Consider the following 9,701-nt stretch of genomic DNA (forward strand, 5'->3'; position numbering starts at 1 on the left):
TTGACTTCCATGGGTTCCCCCTGGTCCGTCTCCCGCCTTCGGTACATGTATGGTCATTGTCTAGCAATAGAAGCACTTCGTGCGGGGACATTGGGCTAGATTTCCCACTTTCCTACAGCCGTGGCACTTTCGATCATCTCTCCTCTCTCTTTCTCTAGGTTTAGCCTGGTTCGTTCTCTTCTCACCAAATCGTGCCGCTCGCTCCTTCATGTGTTCCCCCTCTCTCCTACGCCACGCATTTTGAGGATTCCTGGGCCGATTGTACTGCACCCTTGACCATTCTGGCTCCTCCACCTCCATACGCGACTCCTCCTCTCTTGCACCTGCGTCTATTAGGTCTTGTGCAAATTCCACAAATGATCTATCTTGTGGTGGACCTTCTTTTCTCCCAATTTCTTTCGCCAGCTGCACCTTTAAAATGCCCGATAGGAAATGCATTCGGGCCTGGACCTGCTCCATTTCCATCACCTCACTAAATTTGTCTGTTATCCGGTGGTACCGGGATAACAGTTCCCTTGCGTAGCGTCCCTTCGATTGCCCTTGCTTCCTCCATTCCCTAAACATCTGGAATATGTCTTCCTCCGGGGCCCATCGTCCTCCTCCATACGACTTCTTTAGCCGTTCCTTGACTGTGTTCCAGGGCGTTTCCTCATGCGCCTGGATCTGGTTGAGGATATCCCGCTTTACCTGGCATACTACAGCTGCCTTCAGTTTTTCCGCATCTCCCCCATCTAACAGTCTTTCTTCTTTCTTTGCCTGGATCCTTTCCATTATTCGATCACCCCTTTTTATGAAGTGACTCAGCTCGCCAGGTTCCCCGGTGAATCTTTCCAGATCCGAAATCGCCTTTCTAAGATCTTGCGTCGTTGCCGTTCGTATTTTAATCCACTGAAGGGCGTTAGCGTGTGCTTCCAGTATCCTGACTGCCGGGAGAGGTGGTGGAGGTTGAAACCCCTCTTGTTCTGGTGGGGCTTTCACCATCGGCTGGGGTACCGGTTCCGGCTAAGTCTCTGGGGGTACTGCGGCAGCCGCCGGAATTACGTTTCTAGGGATAACGATATTATCGGGGAGGAGGGAAGGAAGGTAGGGCACTCCAGTCCAACATGGTGTAACTTCTCTAGGAAGCTTCAATTGTTTCAGATGGACTGTCCAACGCTTTTTGGGATATAATAACAATACGTGTAGTGCTTGATCATAATTTCCTTATTTACTAAAATGTATTCAAGAAGTCCTGTGTTTTTATCACACTCAACCACCAGTTTTAATTTTCAGGCTATGTCATTAATTACAAGCGTGATCATGGAGATTGGGAAGAATTACAATTAAAGGCTAGAGAAACTTCCCACATTTTAACTAACTTATGGTGTGGGACCCTTTACAAATTATATATTACTGCATATAACAAAATTGGAACTGGACTACCATGTGATATTATTAATGCTTACACTAAAGGAACAGGTAAGTACAATCATGATCTTTTACATATTATCATCATCTTCTTTAATACAATTTTATGCTAATGATTTTTATTTTTCCCATAATTGTCAAAACCATATGTTATCTTTTAAGCAGTTTCTTAACAATTTCACATAATTAGGCAATATTAAGTTTGTAAAATTGATAAGTAAATGAAATTATAATCTCCAGATATAACACATATCTACTTTTTACTTATGGTTTTCAAATAATTATTACTTCTGCTATCTTAGAGATTATTCCATTAACGAAAATTCTCAATATATAATTTCCTTGAAGCCTTGAAACTACTAGACTCCTTTCAAACTACTAGATTCTAGACATCACGACTAGATCCAAACCTGGTATTCAGTTCGGCTAATCCACATAATCTTCCATTCCAAAGACAACTCTTTCTCTTTTCCAAGTCAAAATCATTAGCTTTTTTGGATAATTTTATAATTTGATGTCTCTCTTTTCATTTTTAGTGTAATAATTATTTTCAATATCTACATGAATCATGTTGCTAATTCAATTGGCCTTTTTTCGCTCCACTTATATACTAATGACTTCCAGACCTTTTTATCCACTCTGTCTCTGGAGTTACTGTGTTTACAGCCCAAATTGCCAAGACCAACATGAATATATTTAGGCCACAGAGTGCAAAAATAAATTACTTTTTAGTTCCCTAGTCAGTTTCGATGCCAACTTTTTCCTTCAACCTAAACGACTTCTTAAACTACATCACTTCCAGCTCCTGCTAGTGATAACATGGCTATTACAATTGAGTAAACTCCTTACTAAAAAGTTATTTCATTCATCCATTTTTATATTTGTTTAGTAATAATTACGTTTTCTTCAAGAAGAATACAATTTTCAAATAATTATAAAATTATCAATAAATGGAATGGCAATAACTTAATGTCATTAATTAGTGATACAGAATTATGTACTGGGAAAAAAGTTGACCTGTTGAACACTTTTACCATTGCGAATGACCGTAATACAGCTTAACGTAATAAATTGTGATATAGCTTAATGTAATACAACTGTGATTGTATAATGTAAATGTAATAATGCTGTGGAAAAGTCATTTGACCCATAACTTGATCTAGCTTGTAATCTTCTTACCTGCACCAAAAAGTTAGTTCTCTGGGTTCTCCTTTCAATTGTTTATAAATAGGAATTACACGTACTCTTGTCAGTTACAAATTAGCGATAAAGTGTATGTATTCCACCTCAATATTTATTATTCCAGGTAATTTGTTTCAATCGACATATCTCTTTTTGTAGTAATTCAGCAACAGTCATGGTAATTTTGTCAAAATTTCGCAAAGAAACAAAAAAAAAGTCTTGAAATGAAAATATTGTTGAAGAACTTCAGTGTGAAACGGCATAAGCGATGTCAGAGGAATTTTCAATATGATCTATGTATGTTGTATAGTTATTCCGTTGTTGGGCACCGCTGCTTTACCAGTAGGGCCACAAATAATGTAAGCTATGCTATTATATTGCATAAATCAAACAATAGTTTTATGGAGTCTTCTCTAAGTCTTTCACAGTCTGCTTATCCAGTAAAAAAAATCAATAATAGTGAAGAATCTATGTCTTGTAATAGGAGAGTAAATATGAGCTACATTAGCAATGCTTTTTGCTTATTATTATTATTTTTTAACTATAGATCCATTGAGAGTAGCTAAAACAAACTTATTATTCATATCTCCATTTTCAAGGTAAAACGGATTTACGTCGAGTCAAGAAATTATTTCCTTCAACATCATCACCGTATGAGTTGTATGGCTAGTTGAAACAATAAGCCATTATATATATGGCTAAAATCGACTCTAAAGGTTTTTTTCTCTTTATGAAAATGTTTTATTCTAGTCGTAAATTATATTAAATTCTATTTTACCGTAAACATCATTGCTTTTAAAGTGTGATGAGCTTCTTGAGTGTAGTTCCTTCTTGAGTCATGTGGCATGTTTTCATGTCTGCCCAAAAAAATGTATTTCCAAATATTAATGCAGTGTAGTCATCGATTCCGATTTCAACCGATTCTTTATTTATAATTTTTTATTTAACAAGTTTTTATAATTTTTTTTCAACATCATCACCGTATGAGTTGTAATATTGGAATTTTAAATATTTCAGTTGAGGGTTATGACATTGGTTCTCCTAATAAAACCAAGCACCTTATTAAATGGATGTTGCGGCCATTATATTTTTGTTTACTTATTAATTAAATTACAATTAATTACGTTTGATAAAAATATTTAATAAAATCTTTTATGTCCATATTAGTTAAATGTCCATAAAAATGTAAATAGCACCCAAGTAGTTATGTTGTATAGCATGGTATAGATAGGCTCAGGGCGTATTTATGGATATCAAAGTTGGACAAAAGCTATTCGATTGACGAGAGACGAGTACATTTTATTCAAAGTTTGTATTCGATTGACGAGAGACGAATAGATTTTTAATCGAATGAATATACGACTAAACAATCCGAATAATTTTATTTTACAAAAGTATTCGTATTTTTGAAATATTATTTCAATCGAATAAAAAATTATTTGAACACGAAATTATTCGAATACAAAATTAGTTGAATACAATATTATTCAAATAACAATTACATTTTTTTTTCTTTTTTTTTACCAGTTTTGATTTCTAATGTATGAGGGTCCCATTATATGTTTTCAGACGGGTAGAAAACGAAAATACCATCGATTTTAAGATCGCGCATGGACTTATTTTAGCTTTTCTGATTTCTAACATATAAGGGTCCATTTTTATGTTTCGGAATATGCAGAATATGAAAATACAACCGATTTTAAGATTGCATGCTCGCACATCGATTAATTTTAATTATTCTGATTTATAATATATTAGGGTACTCTTATACATTTCTTAAGACGCAGCAAACAAAAATGCTATTGATTTTAAGACGCATGCTTGCGTATCGAATTACATTCACGACTTCAAACTTTTCTGATTTCAAACAAATTAGTGTCCTTTCGAATTTTCTAAAATGCAGAAAACATACAAAGGCTCAATATATATAAAGAGACCCTAATATAAGAAGGAACCCAAAGAAAAGTTAAAATAAATCGATGCGTGATTTTAAAATTAATAGATACTATTTTATGCATCTCTTAAAACAAAGAAAGGGAGCTTAGGATGTTACAATCTAAAAAGGTAAAATAAATCGATACACAATCTTAAAATCGATGGCATGTTCATATTTTGCATATCTCAAAACATATAAATAGAATATAAAATTTTAGTAATCAGAAAAGTTAAAATAAATCGATACGCGATATTAAAATTGATAGCATTTTCGTTTTCTGCGTCTTAAGAAACATATAAGAGGAGCCTATTGAAACATATTACAAAAGTATTCGGAGGGTTAATCAAATTTATTTGTTGGAATAATTGATTATTCGTGTAAAATAATGACGAATACAAAAGTATTCGGATGGTTAATCGTATAATTTTTTCCGAATAAATGATTAATCCAGTAGAAAATTGAAGAATACAAATATATTCGTCTCTCGTCAATCTAATAATACTTGCCCAACTCTAGTGTCCTATTCATTGCGTCACGTCGCACAGTGGTGGAATGTGTGTACAAATCCTCAAAAATGAAATGTGTCTGCTGAGTGCGGTATCTTATACTCAAATACGAATTCACAGTCATTTTTCTTCCATCAAATAATATTTGTGGGCCTTAGACCTAATCTTACAGACGTAATTTCGGTAATGGGTTTTTTCTGGTGGTTGTTATTTTGTTTTAAACTATCCGACAAAAAATATTTAGGCCAAGTGAATACTAATGAAAGTACAAATTGTAATTTTTCAAAAGTAAATTTGTTTCTAGAAATTTTGTTCCTAATTTATTCAGCCACTTCCAATTTAATGTTGGAAAATTCGTTTTAGGACTTTTTTGATAGACCAGAAAAAATGACAATAATAATAATAACACTTATTAACTTATAACTTTTATTGGGGACAGAACAAGATGAATGATTTACACTCTGTATCTTGAAAATGTGATGGACATTGTTTTTACACATATGTTGTTTTTGGCGACCTCCATATGTACCAACTAAAAATAAAAGGTACAATCATAATTAAGGAATTACATTTATTATTATAACAACATTTATTATTATCAATTAAATTTATTATTATAATATTACTATTTAATACTTTTAATTTTAAAATACCACATTTCAAGAAATACTAAAAATAATCTCTTGCGGGTGGTACCACCACAGCTTAATTGAAAAAGTGTTTAAGTAACTTTTGTGTAAGTTTAATTGCCGTATTGAGACGTATGAAGTCAGGGGCCTTCTTGGAAGATGTAACCAAAATAAGGTAAGAACAAAAATAAAATTAACTACTATAAATCACAATAACATTATATATATAGGAAAAAATATTTTAATGATGAAAAAATTAGGATTTCTATTTTCAGATTTGAAAATATTATAATAATTAAAATAAATAAATGCATTCCATTGAATTAATCACCCTAAATAACATAAGAATTTATGAGAATTATAAAAGATTTAAACAATTTTGAAGTTTTCGCACTACTGTGTGCCAGGTCAGGGCACCTTTCAAACTTAACCTTTCTCACTTCCCACGAGGACAACACCGACGTTTTAAATAGCGGATTCATTCAAGATTGTAGAAACTTGTTTATGTATCATACATGCATTTAATAGTCATATTGACATATTTTCATGTCGACATATTTATAAATAAATTAGCTAAATAAAAATCTTGAGTTGAGCCCCATCGCTAATATTCTGGGATTAATTTTTAACCTAGAACGTAACGATGACATTAGAAACTGAACTGTATATACGAAATATATATTCCAAGGAGGCAACAGGCTGATGCAGTTGTGATTGAAAATGAGATTTTAATAAGCGATGATATACACTACGGGAAAGTTATCTTCTATTAGAGCCAGATTTCTACTGACTTGATTCGAGAAGAAGGTACAAAATTCAGAAGAATAGGAGGCGATAATAAAATGTTTCAAGTGTAATAGGTAATTTTAGTCTTCCTTGTCACCTATTTTCTGCCGAGAACAAAACTTCAGCTCCTCCATTTCCCAAATTCACTCCTTCATCAACACAATTATTGAGACTCATATTGGGACGAGCAGCAACAAAGTTTTAATTTTCTAATTTCACTGACCTCCCACTGTTCACTCCCAGCATTATCGCGATTATCCATTTTTATTTTTCACTGTCCTCATGGATTTTGTCTACTCGAGATTAATTCGAATTTATTGATTTACTTTTTTCACGAGAAATATTTATCTTGTGTTGGATACATTGGTAGTTGAAATCTAGAATGAGACGCTTATCAGGAGGATTGTGACCTGCCTATATCATTCATAATATAACTTTATTTGTTGCAAGGTTAATTATAAAGAGTAAAATATTTCAACTACAAGCTTGGTGAATACTCAGTAGCATCAATAATTCTCTCGTTATGCCATTCCTTATCTTCTTATTGAGATTTGTTAGGGCCAAGAACTTCCCATGATCGATACCTCTCTCAGACAGTTCCCGATCCATGTTATCCTTCCACAATCCGTTGAATGTCATTTAGAAACCTACGAAGCAGTTAGAGAGCTCTTTTTACCCTTCCAGACATTCTTATTAATTTTTCATTATGTGGTATAGTGAGATCCCAGCCTCTGAAGCAGTAGTAATATTCTCTGAGCTGGTTTTCGACAATTAAGTATTCTAGAGTATGTCTTGCCGGCTGCATTAAGAAGCGATATTCCTGGAACCAGGTTGAGAATATAGAAGACCATCTTCTGCATTTCCGCGGGTTTCTTTCAACTCTACAACTGTTCCCTCTAGTAGGTCATTAAAATATTCCCTCCATCTTTTCATGTTTTTGACATAAATAGGTTGGTAAAAGAAATATTTGTATAGTAAAAAAATCTTACTACAATCCAAAAAGCAAGCCATATCCGATTTGATTGTTAAGTGGTGAATTTACTAATTGTTAATGTCAATATCCGAATATCATTTCTGAATATAATATAATAATTAAGAAATCATGAATTATTCTATGAGAGTAAAACTTTGGACACCAATATACCAAGAAGCATATATAATAAAAGGTGAATATAAAACCTTCAAGGACTCAATAGGAACAAAAATAATCAATTTAGAAATCATATTAAATTCGTTTTTTCTTTCCTATTTTACCAAACCTGTAACTACAACAATATTAAGTTTTAAGAAACATAACAAACTTCATCAAATTTTAAATATTGAAAAATTTATTTTAATTTAATCAGCAATTATTTAGCAATCAATTGAATCAGCACTAAATTCTATATTTACTATATTACTTAAAAGATTTTCATAACTATATACATTAAGAAAATGGCCTATTTGAAGTATAATCGTATTAAACTACTTACCAAGTACTATTTTAATGGACCTTATAATTATATTATATTATAGATGTTGGTTTAAACTAAGTATAGACCGTACTTTTTTATAAAAATGTTATATTTCGACATTAAGTATCTGTAAATTTTAAATTTTCAGCACCAGTAAAACCTAACTCTTCTCAATTGCTGCAAAGTATTAATTCAACCGCAATCACCGTGTGGCTGGATGCTTGGGGAGATGGAGGGTGCTCCATACTATATTATGTCATTGAATACCGACAAGAAAGTCGATCTGATTGGATATTATCATCTAATCACATTCCTCCAACTGAAAGAACTTACACTATTTCTGATTTGAGAGCAGGGACACAATATTTTCTTAAAATAATGGTGCATAATAATGCTGGATCGAATGAAGGTGTTTATAATGCAACTACCCTCGCTGCTGATGGATGTATGTATGTCACAACACATTGAAAACAAAAATACAAACTATAATTAGACTAATATATGTATTTTTTTATAGCTCCTGTTTTTCCTAAAATTATATCTATACCTGAACACAACATTCCAACAGGATATAGCGGAAGAAAAGCAATGCTTCCTATAGCATTGATTTTTTTAATACTCACATGTATTTTAATTAGTTGTGTGTATTTCAGAAAACGTAGTAAGTATTCAATTTCTTGATAGCCTTAAATACTTTTTAACATGCTTTAGAAAATATATATTAGATCTTTTGTATTTTTTCTAGAAGAAGAAACAAATCAATTAGTATTAGGTGAATCATCTTCGGTTGCTCAAATGCAAAATCAGCATAATCGTGATCAACAATATGCTGTACAGGGGGTCCAACTTCCAACTATGACTCTTGATTCGTCCAGCTACAAGCCTGATTCTTCTGGTAATATAAACAATTTAATTAGAATAATTTAATCCACTTAACTATATTAAATTTATCTAGTTTATACCTCAAATATACTATTTAAAATCAGTGATTATGAGTTACTGAAACTTTTCTGATGAATTTATCGAATTTATAAACGTATCTAAAAATTAAAATATTCTTATATTCCTTAAATGTCCGTTCCTTAAGATAATTAACAGTGAAAGCTCTAGTATCTCTGTACTAGCTAAGGTCAACCGTGCCAACATTCGTGATTGTAGTCCGAACATCATTTATTAGTGAAGGTTAACTTCCACTGAATTATGAAAAGACGACAGAGCAAAATGACCCCCTTTTATATCAATGCCTATCCTTCCGCTATCGCTGTTCAATAACCACAGTCTGATATTAATCAACATCTGCAGTGATTGAATTTTTATAAAATATTAGTTCTGGATTATAATAAAGTGGACTGTATTTAGTGTTTTTGAACATAATGAGACAAGGTTAATTATGACATGTTTCTATTATTGTATAATTATTACTGTTCCGGGTAACCTACGGCAACCGAAAGGTTGAATTGAAGGAGCCACCATAATACTCTATAGCATATAATAGCCAGAGGATATACTAGCGCCCATGTGGCCAACAGTCAAAACTAACCTCCTCCAGCGCTCTCTGTGGTGAGAAGCAACCCAGACTTATGTGAAGAGAGCCTTCTTAATCTTGTCTTCTGGGAGAAGCAGTTCATTATTCCTTTTTGTCACGCATCAGGAATCTACCATGAGTGAGTAGAACTCCTGGAGTTGTTCTCAGAAGCAGAGGGGAGAGAGCCCAAAGAATATTCAGGGAAGAAAGAACCGTGGAGTAAGTCCATCTAGCAATAGTTAACATCCACATTATCATCAACTACCTCAATTTTAG

The 9,701-nt window shown here is 32.9% G+C and overlaps 1 protein-coding gene across 1 annotated transcript; it reads left to right on the forward strand.

Moving 5' to 3' along the window:
* Nucleotides 1-1,215: 1,215 nt before the first annotated feature.
* On the forward strand, nt 1,216-8,827 carry LOC106679801 (cell adhesion molecule Dscam2-like). Its single transcript, XM_014419149.3, has 5 exons — nt 1,216-1,228; nt 1,273-1,458; nt 8,049-8,345; nt 8,418-8,561; nt 8,646-8,827. Exons 1-5 carry the CDS (start codon nt 1,216-1,218, stop codon nt 8,825-8,827), a joined length of 822 nt encoding a protein of 273 aa, XP_014274635.3.
* The last annotated feature ends 874 nt before the right edge of the window (nt 8,828-9,701 follow it).

The sequence above is a fragment of the Halyomorpha halys genome, unplaced genomic scaffold (genome assembly GCF_000696795.3).
Source record: "Halyomorpha halys isolate HHAL.00 unplaced genomic scaffold, Hhal_1.1 Scaffold221.1, whole genome shotgun sequence".
Classification (NCBI taxonomy): domain Eukaryota; kingdom Metazoa; phylum Arthropoda; class Insecta; order Hemiptera; family Pentatomidae; genus Halyomorpha; species Halyomorpha halys.